We start from the raw sequence: 26813 nt of genomic DNA on the forward strand, positions 1-26813 counted from the left end.
ATTGGCTATGGCTGCCAAATCGTGCACGCATGCACGCACCTACACACACGGCATCAAAAACACACTCTCGCATCCACACACATGCTTTTTTTCTGAAGCTGCTGGTGAAATATTTAGAGCTGCGCTCGGTAAAGGCAGCTCATCTGCCTCAAGACATTTACACCTCATTTTGCCAATTTAGTGTGGCATCCCTCCTCTGGCCTGACACGCACATTACACACACACACACACACATTACACACACACACACACACACACACACACACACACACACACACACACACACACACACACACACACACACACACACACACACACACACAGACGAAAGTAAAGCCAGTTAATTCTAGCCTCAGCGTACTTCTTCTGTGTTAAATCCACTCAATAGGTCTCCACAGCGACACTCTTTCCAAAGATAATCGCAAAGCTAAAATATTGCTATATAGGCTACGCACACACAGTGACATCATATGTAAAACAGTAGAAGCAGCGCATGAGTTAAGCAGTTAATCAGGTTAAACTAAGCAGTGCTGAAACACCCTGTTCACACCAAACATTCCCACTGAAAGGCCATCAGTTGCTGAACAATTGATCTATCTGCTCAATCTGCTTACTATGAACTAAACTGCTAACTAGCTTACAATTCAGCTAATGGTCTGATATGTTCACTGACAATAAGACAATAAAAATAATCTACTGAACTAGTTAAATAAAAATATGCCCTGCTAACTAACCTGACAATCACCCCCTTTAACCCTCTATGGTACGACGTTGCCATTTGGCAACAAACCCATTTTAAGCCTTCTACTCATAGGCAATACATACCCAGTTATGATGTAATGCATTAAAAGAGAGGTGGGGTTCTAAGTAAACCAATAGCAGTGTTTAAATCTGTCACATGACTTTCTGGAGGCCATTTTGAACCCCATTTTCTGCAGACATCTTCACAGGGAGGAGCCTCAACATTTGACTCCTCAAAAACGGCTAAAAAAGTGTTTTAATGACATTTTTCAACTGGTAAAAAATACATATTCAATATAAGGTTAGTTAAGTTCATTATTCTGTAGTTTATTGCACTGTACTTGATCATTAAATAATAGAAAAATGTTCAAATGTGTGGCAACACCGTACAATTATGAATTGCTAGCCTGGCATGTTGATAACATTTTGTATTTAGTTATAGGCCTATATTGTTCAAAAGCATTTTCTAAACTTTATGGACTCAGGCTCCACAACCATGTAGAACCATGTAGTTATTTTTTCAGGTCCATCAATGTCTCTTGATTAAGTTTACTTGGTCTATTTTAAGACAAAAAAACACCCAAAATATTTTTTTACCAACTGGGATCATAATGCGTACCATAAAGGGTTAAATAAGAAGAAACTATTTTTATTCCTTGGATGGTTACAGGCAGACCAGCTAAACAAAAAAATAGCCCCATAAAAATTAAAACTCAACTGCTAATCCAAATGCAAAGCAACCAAATTAACTGGAATCTGTGAGGCTATCTTCATAAATAACCTAAAAAATAAATAAACTCACCTAATGCCTTTCTACACTAATTATTCTCTCACACTCTGACCTAATCAGCCAGCAAACATTCAAAAGTTGACTAAATAAACACAAATTAGCCTTCTTATTAGAAGGCATCTAAATCCTGTGCTCCACAGAAAACCTTCAATCTTCAGTGTGCCCTAATTCACCAAACAGAACACAGCTATGCACCTGGGTAAACAACTAAAACCCAAATCACCATCAATACAACCAACAAAGCTGCCAATCAAACACAACCATACAACAATCTCACAACTAAACTGCTAGCTACCCAAAACCCGCTACAAAAACCCCATCTTAGCTAACCAAACCAAGCTATGCAGTCAGAAAAACAGCTGCCAAAACAAAGAAATAAGCAACTAACAATCCTGATCATCCTCAAAGTAACCAACAAAACTGCTAACTTAAGGCTACAGTCAAAGCTATCACATGCTATATAACCAGCTAATCTGTAAATTAGACTTATGTGTCAACCAAAACACAAATAACCAACAAGGTAAACTTCTAAAAACCAAATAATCCTCAAAAAAATCAACAAAACTGCTTAATAAATTCATCCCTCCAACAATTTAACTACCACTCAAAACCCACAACAAATAAACTTTTTAGCTAACCAAACCAAGCTAAATGTAAAGAGCTGCCAAAAGACCAAACAAGTAACAAGCCCAATCGTTCTCAACACAACCAGCAAAACGGCAAACTTGACTACAATCAAACCAATTACATGTTATAAAACCAGGTAATCTACACTAACTACACTAAGGTACCATCCAAAACACAGATACCCAGCTAGGCGAACGGCTAAAAAGCTAATTGTGCCCAGCAGAATGAGCAAAAATGCTAGCTAAATTAATCCATTCAACAATATAACAAATGAAACTCCTAGCTAACCAAAACCCTCTTCAAAACAACCATTCAAACTAACCAAACCAAGGCTAGGTGAAGAGCTTACAAGTCCATTAACCCTATGACACAATGAACTAACCACTCTGACAAACCTAATATTTCCCAACACGATCAAGAAAACTGCGGACCAAAATGACCTGCCAAACAGTAATCAAATTACATGCAAAGCAATAAACTAGCTTACTGGCTAATCCCAATTTTATCCAGATGCCCTACTTACATTAACACTCTAACTTCCAACTACCCAACAGGTAAAGGACACACAGTATGTACCCAGTTGAGCAGCTGAAGGGTTCAACCAGATGTCGTCTTATGAAGTATTTGTTAGCATGTGATAGTGGGTCATTTTCAGCATAAATACTGATCTGAACACTGCTGTCCACATTGAAATAAGCTAATTTCTTTTTTTGTAAGCTTCTAACACTGATTTATGTCAGAGTTATGGCTAATTAAGTCATTGTTTAGCCTTTTAAAATGTAAAAATGTATTTTATTTATACAGCCCTTTACAGACAATCGTTACGGTGTACTAAAGTGCTTTACAGCAGGTAATAAATAAAGAGAATAATAAGTAAAAACAAATAAAAACAATAAAAGAACAGTGAAAGCAATAAAATACAACAAAATCAAATAAGATAAAAGTGTCATCATGCTACTGGGTATTAAAAGCAATCCTAAATAAGTAGGTTTTTAGCCTAGATGTGAAGAGGCCAAGGTCAGAAATAAGAAATAAGAAAGATTAATAAGTGAAAGATTCCCATCACAAATTCCCCAAATATGTACTGTTCTCAGTTTGTTGTCTCAGTGTGCCGTAATGTCACCGTCAAGAAGCTGTTTGGAATCTTTGCTTTAAAATTTACCCTTAAAAAACGAGTCATTCTCAAAGTATTCATTGATAAACATCTAATTTCTGAAGTGATTCATGAAGAAAAAAGGTGAAAATGTCGTTTCCTTCCTTTTCTTTCTTTTTTTAGAACACTTTAAGTGGAATGTTTTTGAGTTTTTGCTTGAATATACAAAGTTATCATAAGAATATAGTAAATAAGTAAAGAGTAAATAATCTCAAAGAAGAAATAAGATTTGAAGAGGCTTAAAATGATTAAAATGATAATCAATTGCCTGTCAACGGGGCTAATTGTGCCTGAACAACAGTCCCGAAACCCAAAGACGGTCAGTTAGGTTGATATGAAATTAAAGAAGAGCAGCTAAACATCACAAGGATACTTGAATGCTGGAAAACAAGTGGGACCTTCGTGATTTCAGGCAGACAAATAAACATGCTGTTAGGGATCAGTGGTCGATTCACACACCAGATCAGTCAGACCGAACTACCCAGCAGCCTCTGCAGCGGCACGCTGACTTTCCATATGTTTATTTATCAGTTTTCAGGGATCGCTCCATTGGCTACTCGGCCACCCGCGACATCCCATAAGGAGCCGGCGGGGGTACCGAACGAGGAGACACAACGGCAGAGGACACCAGAAGGAATCTTCACATTCTACCTGATGCACATTACCAGGCTGTCGTTCACTGCATGACCTCAGGCTGTATGCAAAGCGCTATGCAAACACCGGTAAAATAGGTTTGTGTGCCTGTGTTCATGCATTTATTTCCCTACGTGCCCGAACACGCCGCTCCCAAAGAAAGGATCCAGTCACTGTCGCTGTTACCGAGGCGGCCGAGACAGCCGGTTCCAGTGTTGCTTAACTTCCAGGTGTGTCATCACTCCATTTATCTCACTGTTGTCACCTATTCACTCCCTTCCTCCACGGTATTTACCTCCCATCACTTTTTTCAGGGAACGTCAGGAGTGGAGGGGTCAAAAGGGCAACAGCAAACACACGCAGAGAGTTCCATGAAACTCCGAACTCCCACGAACAAACTTCCAAATTGCTTGTTTTAGCCTAAGGGGCACTTTACACGGAAACGAAAACGGGTTAAAAACGCAAAACTGCGTTTCTCGTCACATAGAAGTAGAAAGACTCGGTCTTGGTAGTGTTGCCATCTGGCGTGTTTACTGCATCGATAATGAAACGTCACACACTTTTGCGTTTCCGTATGCACGCAGAGTTTCACCCTAAAACGCTCGTCTAAACGCAGATTTAAAAGTGAAAACGCCACTTTTGGTTTCAGATCGTTTCCGTGTAAAGGTAGCCTAAAAATGGATCCAGTAATTCTGTTACTTTTGGATTTAATTCAGAATTTTTAGTTGAATAAAACATTTAAGAGAAAGGAAAAAACATTCCTTAAGGCTACCTTTACACGGAAACGAACTGAAGCAAAAACTTTGATTCAGCCCTAATTTCTTTCTGACTTTCATGTAATCTTTTAAAGTGTCCTGGTCAATAGTTCTCCAGCTTTCTGAAGGTCTTTCAGAGTTTTTCTTTGGACATTTTCTACTTTTTCACTCATTTTCAGTCCTTTATTTCTTTGTTAAGCCACGTAACTCTGACCTATGAACCATTCAGGCAGGAAAAAGGCTCCTAACTCATGAACCAGTGTTGTGTCCATACAGAACAGACAACTTAGCAAAGAAGCCGTTTGTCTATAAAATTACCTCTTGGACATAGAAAAGAACCATTTAAATAGAATTTCTGATGATTGTTGTGCGAAAACTATTTTTTTTTGTTTCATGACACTGATTTTAAACAATATTTACAGCCTATAAAAATAGGTGGAAATCCACAGTAATACTATATGTGCATCAGCAACAGGAAATCTTTAAATGAGTTTAAACTTCTTTGTCTAATTAGAATAAAACATCATTTTTTAAGTATTTATGATACAGAATATTTGGATAAATCTGTAAAATATTAGATGTAGTGAACAATAACCATCACGATTCAACTTATTTGTCCTTTTCTAAAATCTAGTGTGGAGGTTCTTCTGGCAGCTGTGACATTCTTTAACTTTATCCGTGTTTTTTCGTTTTATTTCCAGTATTTTCGAAGCTTAAAGGTGACATAACGAAAGACCGCCCGTCTACGGTGATCTTCCACAGAAGACATTGTTCCACAAACAAATTATTATTGATCATTTCACATATTGATGATGTGGTTTTGTTTGTGTTTTCAGCCGTCGTTGTGCTTCGGATCGAATAAACCGCCCGCTGGATTTCTTTTGGAATATTAGCGCCTCTGTCCGACAAACACGGGGCAGATTTGTTATTTTCTGGCTTCTGAGCTTCTGCACAGACCCCTCAGGGAAATCTTCTGTTTCCTCCCCCAAAAGAAAAGCTAAAGATAGAGAGAAAAGTCGCACATGTGGAGCTCCATGTTAACATCCGACCTCAATCCTCTAATTTAAACTCCAGAGATTAAGACTACTAATCCAGAAAGAAGCAGAGGCCGACAGGAAGAAAGACACGGTGAGGATTTACGATGCATTAGTTATGTATTTTTCTCTCTATTATTAAAATATACAGTTTGAAATCTCTCATTTCTACCAGTAAAACAGAGAAATTAAAATAAAGAGGAGATGAAATGGAGGATGAGGAGCTGAGGTCAGCCAGAGGATTAGTTAGAGAGAAACAGCTGTTCGACGAGCTGAAACAACCACACGGACTCTGAGAGAGGCGAGCGAAGCCTCCTGAACTGCGAGCTCAACTCTCTGATCCGCCGCATGAAGTATTTATAAAAAAATAAAACATCTTGAATGTTTTAAGCCGTTGCAGGGGAGTGCGTCGGTGTCGTAAATGCACGGCACAAACACTCAGGATTTTAAATCCTTCTGCACAGAAATGTTCCCCTTTTATCGTCCTGAAACTCCGACACAGTTTCACGGAAGCAAAACATTCGTTGGATGCAACTTTTATGTCCGAAATGTTCCCCCAAAAAGAAATAACCGCACTTTGGAATTAACTGGAGGCCTGCGGCTGCAAAAAAACACACAAGAGGATGACATTATTATCCGGGATCCTCCAGGCTGTGTTGGACCACAGACTCTAAGATAATTAGGCCAGCTTTAACAGATGACTGGACTCTGGATTTAAATGAAATTTGTTTTGGTTATTTTATTCCCACTTTTAACTGCTCACTGCTGGTTTGTGGAGTTTAGAGTCATCCGCGGCCAGAAAATAAAGCTGAATAATTCAAAGTGATGATCACAAAGCGATGCCCTGAGATCTCTTTAGTTTCTCTGACTGCATACGAAACGCAACGAGCAAGACGAGGTGGAAGAGGAGGAATGGAGCGCGGGGCGAGAGGATGAGGAATGTGGGGGAGATAAAGGGAGAGAGGTGATGAACGAGCCAGATAAAGAGGAGGGGGAGGCGAGAGGAGACGAGTGTTTCCCATCCAAACAGACATTTCAGATGATACGGAGAGAGAAAATGCAGAGTAAAAGGACGACAACATCTCCCTCCTTCCTTCTTATCTCCTCTGCACAGTCTGAGCAGAGGAAGGAGAGCCGATTCAAGGTGAAGTACGAGGAGGACGCGTTAAATAAAAACTGGGAGGAAGGAATACAGGAAGGGAAATGATGTGATGGTGAAAAGAAGGGTTAAAAGGCAAAGAAGGAGGGATTAGGAAAATGTAAAGATGAGAGATTAAGGGAGAGGTTTAACGATGGCAGGAAAGGAAAACAGATGAGAAATAAAAGGAAGGGAGAGGGACGGAGGAAGATAAACAGAAAAATAAAGGAAAGGAGTTAACAGGATAAATTATATCAGAGTGAGAAATGGAAGAAGAAAGGATGAGGAAAAGAAAACAGGACAGATGGAAGATGAGGAGGAAAGGAGCAGGAGGTAAATAAGAAGAAGGGAAGGGGAGAGAGATTAGGAAATGGACACGGAGGAGGGAAAGAAAAAGAGAGGGTAAATGGATGTAAAAAGGAAGAAAAGGATAAAAGAGAAGAAGAGAAAGCAATAAAGAAGAGAGGAAGATAGAAGAAGATCAAATAAAGGGGGAAGAAAAAAGAAAGAAGAAAAAAGAAGAAGGGAAAAGGAAGTCGAAAACGAGAGGAGAAAGAATAAAGCAGAAAAGGAGTAGAAGAAGACAGGAGAAAAGGAAGAAAGAATAAAGGAGAAAAAGAGTAGAAGAAGACAGGAGAAAAGGAAGAAAGAATAAAGGAGAAAAAGAGTAGAAGAAGACAGGAGAAAAGGAAGAAAGAATAAAGGAGAAAAAGAGTAGAAGAAGACAGGAGAAAAGGAAGAAAGAATAAAGGAGAAAAGGAGCAGAAGAAGACAGGAGAAAAGGAAGAAAGAATAAAGGAGAAAAAGGAGCAGAAGAAGACAGGAGAAAAGGAAGAAAGAATAAAGGAGAAAAAGGAGCAGAAGAAGACAGGAGAAAAGGAAGAAAGAATAAAGGAGAAAAAGGAGCAGAAGAAGACAGGAGAAAAGGAAGAAAGAATAAAGGAGAAAAGGAGTAGAAGAAGACAGGAGAAAAGGAGTAGAAGAAGACAGGAGAAAAGGAGTAGAAGAAGACAGGATGGACGGAGGAAGGATGAAGAAGAAAGCTGCCAAAGAAGAGGGAGAAAACCTCTCTGAGCTCAGCCGACCGCTGTATCATTTTCTGCCTCAGCGCCGTGGCAGTTAGCACACGCACATGTGCACATGCACACACATGCACGTACATGTGCACACACAAATGCACATGCACACGTACGTGCACGCCCCCAAAGCAGGATGCCCTCTGCCCTCGTCACACTCGGCCCTGCAGGGTCTGGGGAGTTTATGACTGGCAGAGACGTGCGTTTCCTCTGTGTGTGTCTGTGTGTGCACGTGTGTGTGCACGTGTGTGTGTTGGCGAGGCAGGTAAAAACCGTCTTTATGGCTGAAATCAGCAGAGTGTAAAGAATCCTGTCAGGCACCGAGGAAAGGAGGAAGAGGACGATGAACACGCAGAGGATGAGGATTTTACAACATGGACGATGAAGAGGAGGGTGATGAAGAGGAGGACGATGAAGAGGAGGGTGATGAAGAGGAGGGTGATGAAGAGGAGGGTGATGAAGAGGAGGACGATGAAATGTGATGAAGAGCAAAAAAATAAGAAGTCAAGAGACGCTGCACGCCATTTTCTTCCATGAAAATGTTCATTTGTTCAGATAAAATCTGGTGAAACAGGTTTTTTTTTACTCATTAAGCTGTAAAATAATAGTAAAATAAAGAAGATTTCAGTTATTTTGCCCAGAAGTGAAACATTTACAGCATGGATGCCCACATTGGGTCCTCGAGGGCCGCCGTCCTGCAGGTTTTCGACGTTTCCCTGCTTCAACACACCTGATTCAGATCCGGAAACGTCTAAAACCTGCAGGACGGCGGCCCTCAAGGACCCGATGTGGGCTATCCCTGGTTTACATTCCTCAAAGAGGCCCCCCAATCGACCCGATGGCTTTTATAACACATACAGAACATCTTTTAAAGGTCCTATTGGTTATGGAGACGTCGCCTACACGAAGGCCACCCGTCAGCTCTCTACAGATGTTGGACGCCGTTTATAACTGAGCACCGAGGTTCATAAGCGGCTGTAAACGCCGTAAATTTGTTCGTTAAACGTTGTACTCTCTGGTTAACTGGTCGTTGTTATTCTCTGAATCCCTGAACAAACTACAGCTGCCCCACAGAATAAAAACCTTTCTCCACGTCCAATTAAACTTATTTTAAGGAAAATAGAATGAGCATCATTGGAAACAGGTTATTCTTATGAGAATGCGACTCCGTGTCTCAATGAGATTACGTAAAGCTTCTGTTTAACATAAACCTCCATCTTGTTTTCAGTCCTTGTTTGTTTACGTTTCAGCATAAAAAACTACTTGGTTAGGTTCAGGAAAACCCAGTTTGGACTCTTGAAACATCTACAGTGGGCGTGCTGAGTGAAAATACTGAACAATTTCACATCTTTGTATTTCAGAGCCCTTATTGCTATGGATGGATAACCCTCACCCATTCATTTTCAATAGAGTTCTGATACAATCTGCTGGTTTTCTTTGCTGGGCAGCATTTTTTTTTTACAATTGGCTTTGGATGAATTGAGCTAATTTGTGATTTAATTCATTTAATTAGATTTTATTGATTTTTATTGATATTGATTAGAATTTCTCATCGTTTAACAATGAATTGGCTTGAATTGGACTGTATCTTTGAAGTGATTTGATTAGTTTTAAATCAAGAAATCGATTTTTATGCAATCAAAAGATTCCAAAACCTAAAGAAGAAGAAGCTTTTCTCCGTCATGCATGAGATTACTTATTTTTTTATACTTTCTAACCTTTCTTTCTTCTGCCATGACAGCGGATAACTGACAGCACGAAGGATCAACTGTTTCAGAGATTAAACACGTCCGATAACACTTCCTTCCTGAATTTCCTGGCAGCCATCAGTAAGTAGCCCCGACCACCACCTTCACACGACTCCTCAAAGGAAACGCTTGAAGCCTGCTTCCCGTTGGACAGAAGCAGCAGAGACACACCTATCAGAAGCTTCTTCTTCTTCTTCTTCTTCTTCTTCTTCTGTTTGTCAGGTCAGGCGCTCAGACTTCAGTCTGACAGCGACCTGCAGAGATCCGCAGGACGTAAAACGCCAAACAGGAAGTTCTGCACAAATGAAGAAGAGTCTCAAACCGCAACTTCCAATAAACCACCAATTATATACGCAAAGAAAACAAGAAAGGGAAGCGGAGCGCCGCGGGTGATTATGTTCTACTTCCTGATTGATTGAGTCATGTTTGTTCCCTTCTCCCCGGTAGCTGTCACTTCCACCCGCCGTCACCTGTCAGTCGGGAAGTAGACGGAGGCGGTTGCCACGGCGACTGCCAGTTGACTGTACACTTGGCAGAAGGTCCTCAAACACACTCTGTGTCCCCCGACTCTCCGGAGACTCGCCGCTGACAGTCCTGACTGTCACTTAGCATCTGCTGCAGATTACTGCACCCTGTTCTGGAGGAAGCTGCTCTGAACACCACCGACACCAACACCGACACTACTCTGAGTCACACGAGTAAATATCAAAGTAATCTGCCCTCGTCTGCATTTTGATGCGTATTTTCTAACTCCAAACCTGTAAAAATCAGTTTTTTTTACTGGGTTTAGGCGCAGCGTGGGTGTGGTTAATTTCCAAAAAGAGATTTAAAGGTTGGGTAGGGGATCTTTTTCTGGAGCATTTTTTTACATATTGCTTGAAATGCTCTTCACACCCACATTGCAACCAATTAATTAAAAGTGTTGACACAAAAATGAAAAGTTTTGGTGGCCTCTAGAACGTACAATCCAGGAAAAACACTATCCAATCATTGGATTCTGATGCCGTCTATCAAACTGCAATCTGCTCCTCCCTCCCCCTCCTTCCTGTTTTACTTGTTTCAACATAAAAGCACGTATTTCTAAATACATTTTTAAAAAAAACTCCTGCATTTACAGCCAAGTTGAATTGTCTTCTCAGCGTAGTAGTTCCAGTCTAAAATATCACTTAAAGGCAAAACACACAACTGATAGCAGCAAGTCATTCAAGGAAACAGACAGTGGAGCGAGGCTTCTACATAAAAACTACAGAAAGATGCTGATGTTAAAAGTGTGTTTGCACAACAAATGTTTTGGCACTTTCATTCATATGGCAGCACATTTAAAATAAAGCTAAATGCTAAATGCTTATACACTACTTTTGGATTCATTTTTGGATTTAGCGTACAAATGCGATTAATCGCGATTAATCAGGGAAATCATGCGATTAATTAGATTAAACATTTTAATCGTTGCCCAGGCCTAGTTGGAATCTTTACTTGATCTGTATTTAAATCTTGTTTCAGGCAAATTTGTCTGTTTTATTTGTTTATTTTTGAGCCGAAAACACGACCGGTCGGCATCTGAACCGACGCTGCTGCTAACATGTCGTCCGTGTACAGAACCGCTGTACGACATGTGACCTCTGACCCCGCCTTCAGGTGTGTGTGTGGTGCAGGCCGATTTACACCATCTGCTGCCATCCCTGTTGCACACACACACACACACACAAACACACATATTCTGATAATTCGAGTCTGTGTGAGCTGTATTCACACTCCTACTCTTCATCTTTTTCCTCCTCTTCATTTCTTGCTCTTTATCAAACTCACAGCCTCTTCCTCGCTTCATGTATTTAGTGTCGGCTGTTTTGTTCCTCAGTGTGTGTGTGTGTGTGTGTGTGTGTGTGTGTGTGTGTGTGAAGCCTCGGGCAGGTTTCCGTTCCACTTCACTTGTGTTGTTGGAGCAGGTGGCAACACACACACACACACACACTTACATGCACACACATGAATATCCACTGAACGCTCGCTAACAAAATTATGTTTGTTGTGTTTTTTGGATTTCTGGCCGAACATGAAAGCAAAAACGCACAAGTCGTCTCGGTGCCTCGAACACAATCGCAGCCCTGAGGGCGCGACTGACGGCCGGATGAAGACGCTAAAATAAACCCTCCTTTTCCTGCGTGGTCCTCGTCTTTGAGAGAGCACGCGTGTTCTGGTTCTGCTCAGAAAATGTGTTGATGGTTGCGTCAGCGGCCGCATCTGTTTGCCTGAATCTGAGCTAAGAGGGTTTTTAAAAGCCACTAAAAAGGAACGACATCTATTCTTAGAGTCAGTTGTTGGATTAGGAAATAAGCCTTTGACTAAAAACTAGAATAGCAGAGCAGTTACACAATTATTTAGCATTATCCCCCATCGTTTATTTAATTCATGTCAGGGTTTAAATTCGGCTCGCTGGAAATTACTTCCAGGGGGAGGTTCTGAGATCGTTTGTTTGTTCGCAAGGATGACACAAAAACTACAAAAGATGGAATTTCATGCAGTTTGGAGCACGTGCAAAGGAGGATCCTGTTCAGTTCTGGTGCAGATTTGGGTCAAAATTGTTTAATGTCTTAGGTTCAGAGCCGGTTCAGAGTCTTTAAAGGGTGCTCGCTCTTTTTTCAAATTAAAAATTCCAGACTTTTTTAAAACTGAGACTTTTTTTCCCCAAGACCTTTACTTTATGTACTTGTAACTTGTGTGCCTACTTCATTGGTTGAGATTGTACCTACTGTGTTTATTAGAAATGTTCATTTTTATAGGCTAGTATTCAATGAACAAATGCATTATTCACAGTAAATTATGCTTTTACTGATGAAAACGTTTCAAAACATGAAAATCACAAGTACATGTCAATAGACCTCAGCAGTGACGTTACCAAAATGTGCCAGACTAGGCTAAGCATGCGCTGATTGGATATCATCCCATTCGGCTGATACAGTACGTGATCAGTTAGTAAAATTATAGTTTTATAGCCCACCTTCCTATTTCTCATTTCACAATGCCTTTCAGCATACTGTAACATTCTACCATACATTTATTTTCCATACTTTATTAAGACTTTCACACAAAATTCAAGACTTTTCAAGGTCTGGAAAACAGTGCTTCAAAATTCCATACTTATTAAGACTTTCAAGACTTGCGCAAGCACCCTGCTTTAACAAGCTTTTTTTCACGGCCCATTGGTTAACAGCATTTAAATGAGAGCAGGTTTCCGTCGCGCCATCATAAATCATAAATATCTGCCTTTTGTTGGGGACGTGCCATTCGAGCTGATGGTACGTTAACAAAAATAACAAGTAGCTTCACCGTCTCCATCAGTCAAACTGACATTTCGGGGGTTTGTTTCCCGATCTCTGCAGCTGTTATGATTCCCGTCTCCACGGAGCTCAGACCGGTTTTTTGGGGCTCAACTTTAAACAACCCAAGCAGCTTTGTTACTCCTGCTCTGATTAAACCGGAGGAGGCGGACCTGTGAGAAATATTCAAATCCAGAAGTGACTGAAACACCTCAACTGTTGCACATATAGACACACTCGCAGGTCTGAGAGGATCACATTGTGCTGAGTGATGATGGCGGTCAGGAATGTAGGGAAAATAATGTGGTTACAAAGGCCTCTTTGTTGCCAGGTACCTCCACCTCTTCCTCCACCTTCACAACTGTAGATACAGAGAGAGATCTCCATCTTACATCATACCTGTCCTAACCTGTGGACACACACATTCCAGCGTTAACAGCACCTCCATCAAACTACCCGCAACTCTAATAATCAATTACATCTCTGCTGAACTTTTAAGAGCCTTTTAACATCACTTGGGAGGTAATATGCAGGTCAAATTATGGAAAAAAATTGAATTTAATTGATCATTTAGATCAGGTTTCTTCAACATTTCACATAAAAATGTTTAAAAACCAACTTGATGTGTTTTTTCTGCACATAAGGAGGGATGGAAATCACTTCTATAACTCCCATGATCGATCACCTGCACATTTTCAGTGAATAAACATGACCAACACTCACTGACATGAAAGAATTAATCAAAACTGTTGAAAAAAAACTCCTAAAAACCTCTCGTACCGCTTTTGTATCATGTATAAATAATTATAAATCATATCTATATTGTAAATATTCAATTATTTTACATTAAAGTGGGACATTTAAGTTAATCTCAAATGGCAGTGACTGATTTCCAATAAAATGCAAACGTGATACGTTAAAAAAGCTTTTTATTTGTTTGAAATGGTCCCAAACTTTTGATATTTTCCATATTTTCCTTTAATTTCGCTCCTTGTTGTTTTCTCCGGTTTTCTTCGTGCCGTCAAATCAAGCTGCTGCTCACGAAAGGGTCCGTGTCCCCATAAGTTCATATAAACTATATTTAATCGAGAAAAAATTTAAATTAAAACATTTAATTTAATCTAAAACATATGTTTTAAATCCAAGAGCAGGACTCCTTCTTTTTTACGCTCAGATATTGTTTGTCAGATAAAACTAAAGAAATCATCGGAAATCCTCTGGTTGTGTTATAAATACTGAATAACATATACTCTAATAATCAATTACATCTCTACTGAACTTTTAAGAGCCTTTTAACATCACTTCGGAGGTAATTTAACACACATTTGCATGTCATGCAGGTCAAATTATAGAAAAAATAGCATTTAATTTATCATTTAGATCAAGTTTCTTCAACATTTCACATTGTGAAGTTGTAAAAATGGTTAAAAACCAACTTGACGAACAGATAAAACTAAAGAAATCATCGGAAAATCCACCGGTTGTGTCATAAATACTGAATAACATATACAGGAGCTGATCTTTATCCGAGTTTAAGCGTAATTATGATAGAAAACATAGTTTTGTGTCGGTTTTGATGTACCAGGTAAGAAACATGCTAATTTTGCTTCCTTGATTCATGGCTCCCTATTGGCTAAGATTTTGTGAGAGTAAATCCACAAGCGAAAAAGATGAAAAATGTCTAAAGTTTGGGACCATTTCAATGAAAAGAAAAGTGAAAATAGTGCACGGGGTGTCAGAGGAGAAAAACCTGAGTATATCTAAACGAAAGCAGGGACGTTTTGAGTTTTAAGAACAATATCTGAGCGTGGAACCAAGAAATCCTGGACGCCCTGTAACAGTTTCTCATGAACAGGACGATCCGGTCTGTTAGTTAGTCCTGGCCACGACATTTCATCCTCATTTCACGGTCAGCTACTGTTGTTTTTAAACGTGCTTTATAAATAAACTGGATTGGATTGCCTGACAAGATGTGTTGTATAGATTTTCGTGCTCCCTCACAACTTCAACCAGCTCATGCTCAGAACTATCGATCCGCCGGCTGGTGTCGTGTTACGGTAATAAGCGTCCGTGTGAAACCACCGAGCGAACGAAGGGTTCGAGCAAACGATTTGCATCGGGGATTTTTCTGTAATCAACTAGCTTCAGTCCTACGTTAAAGGACTGCTCGAGAGCACGTATAAGGGAAGTGACTCATCAGATCTGCAGGCAGGGTACAGCTCAGCATAGAAATAGCTCTCACCAGCAGTTTCATTGTTCATTTCTGAAAGAAAAGAGCCAATAAAGCTCGTCCAGTTTGCTGTTTTATCGGATGGAGAACACCCCTACCACCAGCTGCTATGAACAGAGCTGTGAAGACTAAACTACAAGGAGCTGTTGCTCTGTCTTTCTCAGACATTTCATTAAGTACCTCAGGGCAGAAGGTCATATAATATCCTTTAAAGTGCAGCATATGTACAGCGGTCACCCTTTCCTTTTAGTCTGACTGACGCTCTGTTCGCAGCAGCAGCTGCTGTGAAATTACTGTAATTTTCAGGGGAGAAAAGGCTGCTGGCTGCCCAGCTGACGGCTGCCATTGCAGTTTCTTCTCCTGACAGTGAGCCGAACCGCGGAGAGAAACAGGAAGCCCTCTGTCAGTCAAACGGCAGGAACACGTGTCAGCGATTAAAATCACCTGTTTTAAATCAGTTATCGCTTAATGGACTGTAACTATAGCTGAGCAAACTGATTATGAGTGTTTAGTGTTACATTAACACGTCTAGTGAGATGGAAAACAGATTTTCGCTGGTGTGACTTTCTGGGTGTGTCGTTTTTTTCTTAGATATTCATAATTGCAGCTGGCAGGCTGAAACTGGAGGTTTAAGGAAGGAGCCGGCGTGGTTGCAAGAGGGTAATTTCTGTCTTTTTCGCATCACATATCTAAAAGGGGAAATTATCTTTAAGCGACAGGCCAGCGGTTTCCAATCGTTTTGGTTTTGACAGCTAAATTTGGACAACTGAAATATTTGCTTTGTGACCCCTCAGATCAGATCTTGGACCTGTGGCCGAGAAGCAACTAATTAGTTTTTACTTTATTTAGTTTATTTAGTCAGGGACCATGTGCAAAGTACATTAGTTACAAAGTAAAGAGATGACCTGCATCAGATTGTAGCTTAGCAGCTAATTTCCATCTGCAGTCCCTGACTGTTCAGGAGGTTCAGTTTGACTAAAATACTCCCAAACTTTTGATATTTTCCATCTTTTTCTCTAATTTCGCTCCTCGTGGCAGAACAACTAACAACTAAAAGGCCAGAAATATTACGACTAAACCATCATCCAGCAGCAAGAACTCACAAAGAAATGTACGTTTTGTTATGATGCAGCCGGGTTTCTCTTTTTACAAAACTACAGTCCCTTTTCTTGACATACACCCTTTAAAGCAACTCGAGAGAAGTTTGTGAACCCTGAAACTATCTGCTTCTGTCTGGTTTTGAAGTACGTTGACTTTTCTCGGGCCTGAAACTGCGTCAGAGCACCCGGGGGCTGAGATACCGCGGCTCACAACACTTTTGTGGGCTCTTACAGAACATTCATGTGTACGTACGGCTGTGCACGTGCAGGGCTCACACGGAGATTTGTTTTTTTTTGATGGTGGAGTTACATTCCTGAACTGTAGCGGGAGCTGAAGAGCAAGAAAGAAGCCAAATTCTCTAGTTGTGGTCATCAAAGTACATGAAAATTTTACCCTATGTGTACAAACAATTGCAAATGCCGTCCAGGACATATTCTACGAATAAATTCTCCGGACTTTTTAAATTTGTTAAGTTTCTTCCTTCTTTTTCCAACACTCAAGTTTGATCATTTGGAATCGATTAAACAATTTGGTTAAAATCACTGTTTTCGTGCCGATGGACACGACTTTCACGTGTCGGCCATTTTAATGCATTTTAAAGTTACGTTTTCCCTACAGTAAGTTGGGTCTCCAAACCCCTCTGACCTCCCGTCATGGACGAGTTTGCTTTATTAGAATTATAAAAACTCTTTTTTTGACAGTTTCCCAAAATACTGCGACCGTATTCCCCGTTTGCACGTCATAACTTACAGCAGACATTGTTAGAAGGTCTAATTTAAGCTATGTTTTCCAGGTCCTGACCAAGTTTTTAGTGCCTAAAACTAACCAAAGAGTTCAGTTTAGCAAAGTTATGTTCAGAACTAAAGAAAATGTAGAAGTGCTGGTTGAATGCAGATTATTTCTGGTCACTTATAGGACAGTTTCAGTTTCAGTTTATTTTTATTTATATAGCGCCAAATACAACAAATGTCATCTCAAGGCACTTAAATAGTAAAGTCTAATTCAAGCCAATTGGAATTCAATTCATTGTAATCATAATTATTAACAAAATAATCCAATTTATTCATATAGAGCCAATTCAAAAACAATTGTTCCAGATGTGTGGAACCTTTTAATATGGACTTTTAACACTTTAAACTTGTAAACAGTCCAAGGAACAAGGAAAAGAGAAAGTTTTGACCCTGGACATGAAACAATAGACTACATTTTATGGCAGTTTCCTTTCCTCCTCACAACATAATGCAACCCCTGTCCATCGCTGTGGAATAAATCTGAAACCTCCTCCCACACGCCTTCTTTTGAGCGGGTGTTGGATCGTGTTTTTTGGAAAAATAAAAAAATAAAAAGCTGTGTGTCAGATCCTGAAACGCGATCCTCGGAGCGCTTTGATCGAATCATACCTGAAACCCGTGTATCTCAAACAAACCGGTATCATCATCGGATGCCGTTTGCCATTCTGGCTGCAGACGTTGAACGCTCGTGTACAACAGATCATTCATCAAAGTGAGTAAAACAACAGAGAAAAACGCAGATCTGGAAGAAGTGGTGGAAAACAGGCGGCAGCTTTCTGCTCCTCTCCAAACAGCTGATCGACACCACGATTACAGACTGTACACAGAGAGATACGCTGGCTCACAACACAGTAATACACTTAAAAAGGCCCAACACCAACACCACACTGGAAAAAAATCAAAGTCTTACCAAGTATATTTGTCTCATTTCTAGTCAAAATATCTCATTACACTTAATATAAGACACAACTGCCTAACAAGTGCTATTTCAGCCAGATATAGGGACTTGTTTGAAGACAATACATCTGGAATATCTTGTTAAATGAAAAAGTCTTGAAAACAAATTGTTTTGAGTCACATATCATATGAAACAAGCTTTTTTTTTGACATTTGAAGAGGTTTTTAAGCTAATTTCAAGATCACTTTTATCTCAAAAGTCCTAAATATCACATCTTATTTCAAGAAATCTTGACAAGCAGATTTTCACGAGTTCCATTGGCAGATTTTTTGCTTATTTCAAGCAAAAACGTCTTTTATTTGTTGTTTTTTTACTTATATTTGGAGGGGCATTTTTTCCAGTGCAGGCTTTTAGACCGTTCTGATGACGGTGTTTATAGTTTCTTATATACAAATAAACTTTGACTGGATAATCCCTGACAGCTTCACAGTGGTGCTTTCACATTAATCTGAAAACATGCTAACATGCTATCAATTGCAGATTAGCATACTAGCATGCTATCGATTGCAGATTAGCATACTAGCATGCTAACAGATGCTAAAAAGCACAGAAAGCAGAGCTGAGGTTGATGGAAAGTCTTTAATTTGGCAAGTTTCTGGTAATAAATCAACTGCCTAACAAGTTCTATTTCAGCCAGATATAGGGACTTGTTTGAAGACAATACATCTGGAATATCTTGTTAAATGAAAAAGTCTTAAAAAAAACAAATTGTTTTGAGTCGGATTTCATATGAAACAAGCTTTTTTTTTACATTTGAAGAGGTTTTTAAGCTAATTTCAAGATCACTTTTATCTCAAAAGTCCTAAATATAACATCTTATTTCAAGAAATCTTGACAAGCTGATTTTCACTAGTTCCATTGGCAGATTTATTTGCTTATTTCAAGCAAAAACGTCTTGTATTTGTTGTTTTTCTTACTTATATTTGGAGGGGCATTTTTTTCCACTGCATGACGGTGTTTATAGTCTCTTATCAGACATTTCGAACGTGTTGTGGCTTGAAATGTTTCAGCGGGTCACTCTGGAGGTCTGATGTCTACAAAAACCGAACACAGTTCCATTTTTTATTTTTTTTTACTTGGAAAACGTGTAACTCAGACTGTGGCAGTGCATGAAATCTGTCAGTATGTGGGAGCGTGGAAGAAGAAACGCTCAGCTCGGAGCTTATATAAACTGAATGACAAGCAGAACACACACTTCCACACACACACACACACTCTTCATCCAAAGGGCAGAGCTTTCCATAGAAGGAGGGATTGTGTTGGATTGGATGGAAGAAGTCAGTCAGTACTGTGAGTCAGCACACACACACACACAGGCCGCTGTGTTACCATAGAAACGGCCGAGTCGGTCAGCGTAAAAAAAAAAAAAAAAGCAGGAAGGACGCTGCCGGACTGTTAATGTGGAGTCCAGACGAGAGGGAGGAGCTGGGGAGCGTGTTGTTAACCTCCGACCTCCCTCAATCGCGGCCGCTAAATATTTTGTTCTTGAGTGATATTTGACCTCTGACCCCCACCGGGCAGGTTCGGCAACCTGCTGTGGGATGTTTCCGGTCTCGCTCTTTTCAGCGCGATCCGCTGCAAGTCCAAAGTCTAAAAGGGTGTGTGTGTGCGCTTGTGGTTTTGTGTGCACACAGTCGGCGTGCCAGCAGGTAGGCAGGTGGAGATTTAAAGTGACAGACTCAGACAGAATGGCTCAGGTGCTTATGGAGAGAAAACATATTTGGCTGAAGCTCTGAACACCAGAGGAACCGGTATTACTGGTTTCATGCTGCGCTTTGGTCTCTGATTGTTATTATTATAACTGTTTTGTTGCCAGTTTGGCTTTAAACCTGAACAAAAGGTGCAGATATACACGTAAACTTTGACTGGATAATCCCTGACAGCTTCACAGTAATCTGAAAACATGCTAACATGCTATCGATTGCAGATTAGCATCCTAGCATGCTAACAGATGCTAAAAGTATTTAATTTGGCAGGTTTCTGGTAATAATTCAACATTAAAATGTCAAAAAGAACCTGAACAAAAGTTGCAGATATACAAATAAACTTTGACTGGATAATCCCTGACAGCTTCACAGTAATCTGAAAACATGCTAACATGCTATCGATTGCAGATTAGCATCCTAGCATGCTAACAGATGCTAAAAGTATTTAATTTGGCAGGTTTCTGGTAATAATTCAACATTAAAATGTCAAAAAGAACCTGAACAAAAGGTGCAGATATACAAATAAACTTTGACTGGATAATCCCTGACAGCTTCACATTAGTCTGAAAACATGCTAACATGCTATCGATTGCAGATTAGCATCCTAGCATGCTAACAGATGCTAAAACACACAGAAGGTTGATGGAAAGTCTTTAATTTGGCAGGTTTCTGGTAATTATTCAACATTAAATTTGTCAAGGAATCACAAAACTAAATGCTAAATACTTTAACCTCTTCAGATGTTGAAAAAAAATTGCTAAACATTGGTTAAAAACATAAAATGCTTTGGTGTTGTGGGCAAAAAGTTGTGCAAATATCCCATCGTTACTCCACTTGCTGATTGGACGTCCTATCAACGACTAAATAAGATGATGTTCATCCTCAGGTGATAATCTGCACAAAAGTTAAACCATTCAATATTTGTTAAGAAGTTAAATTAACTTATTATGTGTCTAAAAGTCAGTTTGTTTGGTTGCACAGTTAGAGGAGTAGTTAAGCTATTTTAAGTATTTCTGAAGCAAGCCCAAAGACATGTCCGTAAATGTGAGAATCTGCTGGTTCTCCTTGGCTTAGATCAGCAAATAATCAACATTTTTTGACTGTTAGTTGGACTCAACTTTGTACTTTTGTCCTTAAAAACTGAGAAAACACAAGAAATGTGAAAAAAAACGTTAGTTTCGACCCAAATATGTGGCACTAATTATATTTAACAGAAAATGCCACTCACATTATTGATTATAACCATGTAGAAACTCGATTTGTTGCTTTTTTGATGTTTTTTTTAACCAAATCAAACCCTTTGTGCCAAACATATTTTCTCTCCACGTGTGAATGATGAAAATGAAAATGTGATACTGTACCTCTACCTCCAGCGTTCCCATTATTCTCAGCTCCTGTTCCCTCCCCGCCCACCACAATGACTCAGTGAATGCACAGAGAGCGCCACTTTTAACGTTTTAGCAACATTTTTATTGAAATAAAATCTGCTTAACTGTAAAAAACATCAGAAAAAACACTGTACAAATATTTCCCCCCCCAAAAGAAGAAGAGTACATGACTGAAAAAGGTGTGTTGATGGAGCAGAGTTGGTATGAGGCCATGTGGCTTTAAATCTGACTGGAGAGAAGTGTGACGCCTGCGGGCTCAAGTGTTAACAGGCTAAATGTGAACCCAGCAGGAGCACTAACAAGCTGCCAACACTGGCAGGAACTCTGCGAGACTGACCAAACAAGGAAGCAAATCCTCATCTTCATATATATATATATATATATATACATATATGTACTGTCAGATGGTAATGACAATGGAAACACAGGTGTGTGCATGTGAGTCTTTGGTACAGGTACTCAAATGGTGAACACAAGTCTTTGAGAAGCAGGGAGAACAACGACTTTGTTAAGCTCACACACGACACACACGATAATGCTGCAACATAAAGAGCACGTGAGAAAGCACAAACAAAACAAAAGTCATTTGACACGTCATTCCACATATATGTACAGTCTGAACATCACTACAACACCTCAGTGTGATTGTCTCCATGGTTTTCACAGTGCACGTGACATTTTTTTTAAATCATTTTCACAGCCGCAAGTCCGTCAAAGTGAGGCCACACAGCGGCCCGAAAAGTAGTCACAATCACGCACCACTACTCCCGATCCCCAGCCCACCCCCGAAACCCCCCCCCCCACCCCATTTTGTACATTAAATAGAACAGAGCAAGGCACTCTGGGTAATGGAAGGCGAAAGCGGGCGCCTGGAAAATAACCTGCCATTAATCTGTGCAAACAATTGACTTTTTTAGCCCCGGTGATTGGGAACACAGCTAAATTAAAAGTCGTATTTCAGCTGACCTGACAGGAAGTGCGGAGGTTAAGAAATGGTTGTATTTACTCCTCGTGTACCTTTCCTTCATAGTGTAGTGGCTGTTTTTACAACCCCACTCCCCCATCCTTCTTATTCCCTTTCTTTTCTTTTTTCATGCTTGACTCCCTGACTGAGCTGAAATGACCTTAAATTGGTCTGAACTGGATGGAAACACTCTAAAGTGCTGCTCAGCCTGTCTAGTTCCTGCCCAAAGAAAGCCAAGAAACAATAAAAAATAAAAAAAAATAAAAAAAGTCAGGAATTCAGACACTCTTCAGTGACTCTTTGTCACGCTTTAACAAGCTGATCCGGCCATAAAGAGCAGCTTTAAATGAGTCAGCTCTCCAGAACAAACAAAAAAAAAGAAAAACACAATCAGACTTAATGAGGATGTCAGCGTGAACCTTTCAATGACCACAAAAAGAACTCCAGATTCAAAACACTTCTAATAAAATGCCAGCTTCCTTCATTTAAACCTCCATGAAAAGGTGAAACTAAACACAAATAAATGAAAAACATAAAGAGGCAAAGGATGGACCCACATGGGCTTTCCAATATCAGCAGTGAACTACATCTAACGGCTACCAAATTTAGAACCATCATACTTCTTGAAAATATGACATCTCGTTCTGTAATTTTAGCTGGAATTGCTCATTAAATACTGCAGATATTAAACATTTGGACATATGCCTGGGAAACATAAACAGTAGAAACTCAAAAATCCACTTTCAGTCCATTTTGGGGAGTTTCTGTCACCACAAATCAACTTTTACATATTGGTAAACCCATATTTTGGTCAATCCCTTAGATAACGCTTCATATTGTGCATTTGGTGGAGTCCATATTGAAGTAAAAAAAAACAAAAAAACTTAACAAAAAAAAAAGAGATGGTGAACAGAAACAAACCAAAAACAAAAAGGAACGGCCGTTTGGAAGTGGGTGCTGTGCAAGTAATCAGTGCAGCTTTGGTGAATGAATATTGGCGGTGCCAAACAAGTCCCAGCGTGACTACCACACCTGTTTGGTCCAATAGATGTCCGGGCGGTACATTGACGTGTTTGCGTACTCTCCTACCTGTTTGTTGCTGTATTTGGGTGGATTGGCCTTGTAGCTGTAATCCGAATATTGGTCGGAGCCCGTGGAGTTGTTGTCGCCCGTTCCTACAAAGGTGTTGGTAGCTGGGAGATCCTGAACGGCCTGGTGCTTCTTGGAGGCAGAGGGTGACTGTGGCTGCAGCTGGATGGACGGCAGGGGGGAGTTGGACCGATAGTGGCGGCCCAGATCAGGGCTTCCCGGTGGGTAGTTAAGGGGGAGATGGATTCTGGGACTGTCGTTTACGTCATTGATGAGGTTGAACTTGAGGCCTTTCTGTAGGCTGGCCTCCTCATCTTCCTCCAGCGGCTTGGCTGGTTTTGGAGCTTTGCCCTTCTTGCTCTTTTTCCCTTTGCCATTTTTCGGGCCCTGCTTGGGAGCATACAGGTCCTTACTTTCCTTCTTGCCAGCTTGGTAGCCACTCTTGTTATCCTTCTTCAACCGGTGTCTGATGACCACCACAGCTACAATGACCAGAATCACACCAGCACCACCGGCAACAACGGCGTAAATTATTTTACTGGAGGGGTCAAGTGCGTAGTTGGGGTCTCCTGCAATGTCTCTGTCAAGAGGTGTGTAGAGACTGTGTCCGACGAGGGCCTCGATGAGGGAGACGTTAGATTTGGTGTCGTTTACAAAAACGTGGACGAGGGCAGTGGTGTGGCGAGGAGGTTTACCTTTATCACTGACCTTCACGACAAGCCGGTGTAGCCCATTGTGCTTTCCGGTGAATGCTTGGGCCACTGTGATCTCGCCACTGCTGGGTGAGATTTGGAAGAGGCCATGGGGGTTGCCACCTGTAATGGAGTAGCACAGCTCGGCATTGGGTCCAGCGTCAATGTCCTCGGCCTCGACCACCTCCACAAGTGTGTCTGGAGAGTTGACAGATGTCAGATACTTGTAGGAAGAGTTGGCAGGTTTGGTGACGTAGGGGGCGTTGTCGTTTTCGTCCAGGACATTGATGGTCACTCCGACATAAGAGGATCGAGGTGGGTCACCTGCATCCACGGCCTTCAGACGGAAGGTGTACGTGCTTTCCTTCTCACGGTCAAAGGAAATGCTGGACAGGATGGTTCCTGTGCCGTTCTGGATGACAAACTTGCCATTGTCCGGTTCCACAAACAGTCTCACTTGGGAATTTTCCCCCTTATCGGCATCAGTGACAGTCACTACACCAACAGGATTGAGTGGCGGCATGTTCTCGATGACAGAGAAGCTGTAGCCATTCAGCATGAACTTGGGGTCGTTGTCATTACGGTCTAAAACGTTTACTATCACTGTAGCGGTGCCGGTTTTACTTGGGAGGCCCTTGTCTGCTGCAGCCACATGGAACTCATAGCGCTCTGTCTCCTCGCGATCCAGCTGGTTCTTCACACGAACTTCTCCGGTGTTGGCACCGATTTCAAAGAGCCTGGTGGCCGAGGGCTCGATGATGCTATAGGCCAACTCTGCATTAGTGCCACTGTCTGCATCTGCCGCCACAACATAAAGCACTTGGTCACCTGGTTGGTTGCCCTCTGCGAAGTCCACCTCAAGCATCGGGGGAGAAAAGATCGGCGTGTTGTCGTTCATGTCTGTGACATGGACTTTGAGAGAGTTGGAGCTGGACAGAGCGGGGTTCCCAGAATCCACAGCAACTATTTCAATTCTGTAATCCTTGACACGTTCGTAATCCAGCAGGGTTGTTGTCTGCAGGAAGTATTTCCTCTTCCGATCATTGGCCGACTCTCTCGCAGGTCGGAGCTGAAATGGGACATCTCCTGCAACCACACAAGTCACAACAGCGTTTTCCCCCTCGTCACGGTCCGACACCTGGACCAGGGCGACTGGCGTACCAATGGGCATGTCTTCAGAGATGTTGGCTACGCCATCCTGGTGTGTTACCAAACCAATACCACGGATCTCGATGGCTGGCGCATTGTCATTTTGGTCCCTGACATTGATTGTCACTAGGACCTTGGAGCTCTTGGAATTGGGCCCACGATCTCTGGCAACCACAAAGAACTTGAGGAAGCTCTCTTCCTCTCTGTCCACCAGACCTTTGACGTAGATGATGCCCGTCGAGCGGTCAATGCGCAGAAGTCTCTGGACAGTCTCGGATGCCTGATGGAGGCTGTAGTCTATCTCTCCATTGTTGCCGGTGTCAGCGTCACTGGCTCTGACCTACGAGGGGCAGAAAAAGAGGGTTATATTTTCAGCCCAACACTGTAAAACAAAAACAACAGAACAGCAGAAAATACAAGAAATAAATATAAGATTAGCAGTTCAGACACTCGATTAGTTTGATGGCAGGAAACTGTTTTAACACCCTTAACTTCCTCTTCAAATCTAGGCTAAAAACCTACTTATTTAGAATTGCCTTTAATACCCAGCAGTATGATGACACTTTTATCTTATTTTATCTTATTCGATTTTATTGTATTTTATTGCTTTCACTGTTCTTTTATTGTTTTTACTTATTCTTCTCTTTATTTATCACCTGTTTTAAAGCATTTTGGTACACCGTAAGGATTGTCTGTAAAGGGCTGTATAAATAAAGTACATTTACATTTAACTTGGCAAGAAAAACCTGGTGTGCTGTGTCATTATCATCCAAATATACTGTCGAACTTTAAATGTGATTTTAATTCAGTCAGATGTCACAGTGAGACTTAAGACATCACATTTTATTCTTCATGTTGCTTCTTTGAGTTCCTTTGAAAGAGTCAACACCATTACGAATGCAACACTATAAAGCCTTGCATGTTTTTCTAAAGGGAAGGAGATTTCTGTTGTATGTAGGCTAGATGATCAAAGCTGAGTACACACAAACACACAACAAAACATCCAACGGCCATGAAGCGGGTCATTGGCATCTAATGGGCAGATGAGTGAATGTTAATGTTCCTCTTATTATCCGAAAAGCTCCAGCTCTATTGGGCCCATTAGGAGCCCGCAGAGGACAGACCAACATCAGCCATAATCCAGTTTCATATGTGCAAACCCAAAGTGAAGCAAGGTAATTTGTCACTTAGGCAGTAGGAGCAGTCAGCAAAATGTAATTTTGGTTGCCCTCATTAGGATGCTTTTATATCTACACATTTAATGCTTTTTAACTGGATCTGTTCAATGCTACTGCTGCAGTTGATAAATGTAGGTCGTCAACTGAACTTCAAGTCGAACAGATGATATAAATGTCTCAGGTGCTGCTGGTTCAGCAGTTGTGCAGCATTCACCTGGGACCTACAGTAATGTAATGTGGGGTCTTTAAATTTTAAGACCATTATTCCTTCAAAGCATGGTGAACCTGAGCCAAGTTTGCACTCTGCAAAATAATCTCCTTAAAAGTCCTTAAAAAAAGGAATTTTGCAAATGTGACAGGATAGTATTTTAAAACAAAAAAATAAAATTAATCTTTGGGCCAATAAAACAGAAATCTTACAATTGTAGCCGATCAGTTTATTTCAAATCAGTTTCATCTATATAGTGACATCTCACAACAAATTTCATCTTAAGGCACACAAATGTTTTTATATTCATAGTCTAAGTTCTGATTTACTTCTTTCACCACTATCTT

General features: G+C 40.7%; 1 protein-coding gene across 3 annotated transcripts in view; it reads right to left on the minus strand.

The window, feature by feature from the left end:
• The window catches only part of LOC142398028 (protocadherin-1-like), a 433391-nt gene that overhangs the window by 385399 nt on the left and 21179 nt on the right, over nt 1-26813 (minus strand). For all 3 annotated transcript variants that reach the window (XM_075481975.1, XM_075481973.1, XM_075481974.1), the window contains exon 3: nt 23240-25420. In XM_075481975.1, the coding sequence (XP_075338090.1) occupies nt 23240-25420 (2181 nt within the window). The remainder of the gene's footprint in view (nt 1-23239; nt 25421-26813) is intronic.

The sequence above is a fragment of the Odontesthes bonariensis genome, chromosome 13, assembly GCF_027942865.1.
Source record: "Odontesthes bonariensis isolate fOdoBon6 chromosome 13, fOdoBon6.hap1, whole genome shotgun sequence".
In the NCBI taxonomy this organism is placed as follows: Eukaryota; Metazoa; Chordata; class Actinopteri; order Atheriniformes; family Atherinopsidae; genus Odontesthes; species Odontesthes bonariensis.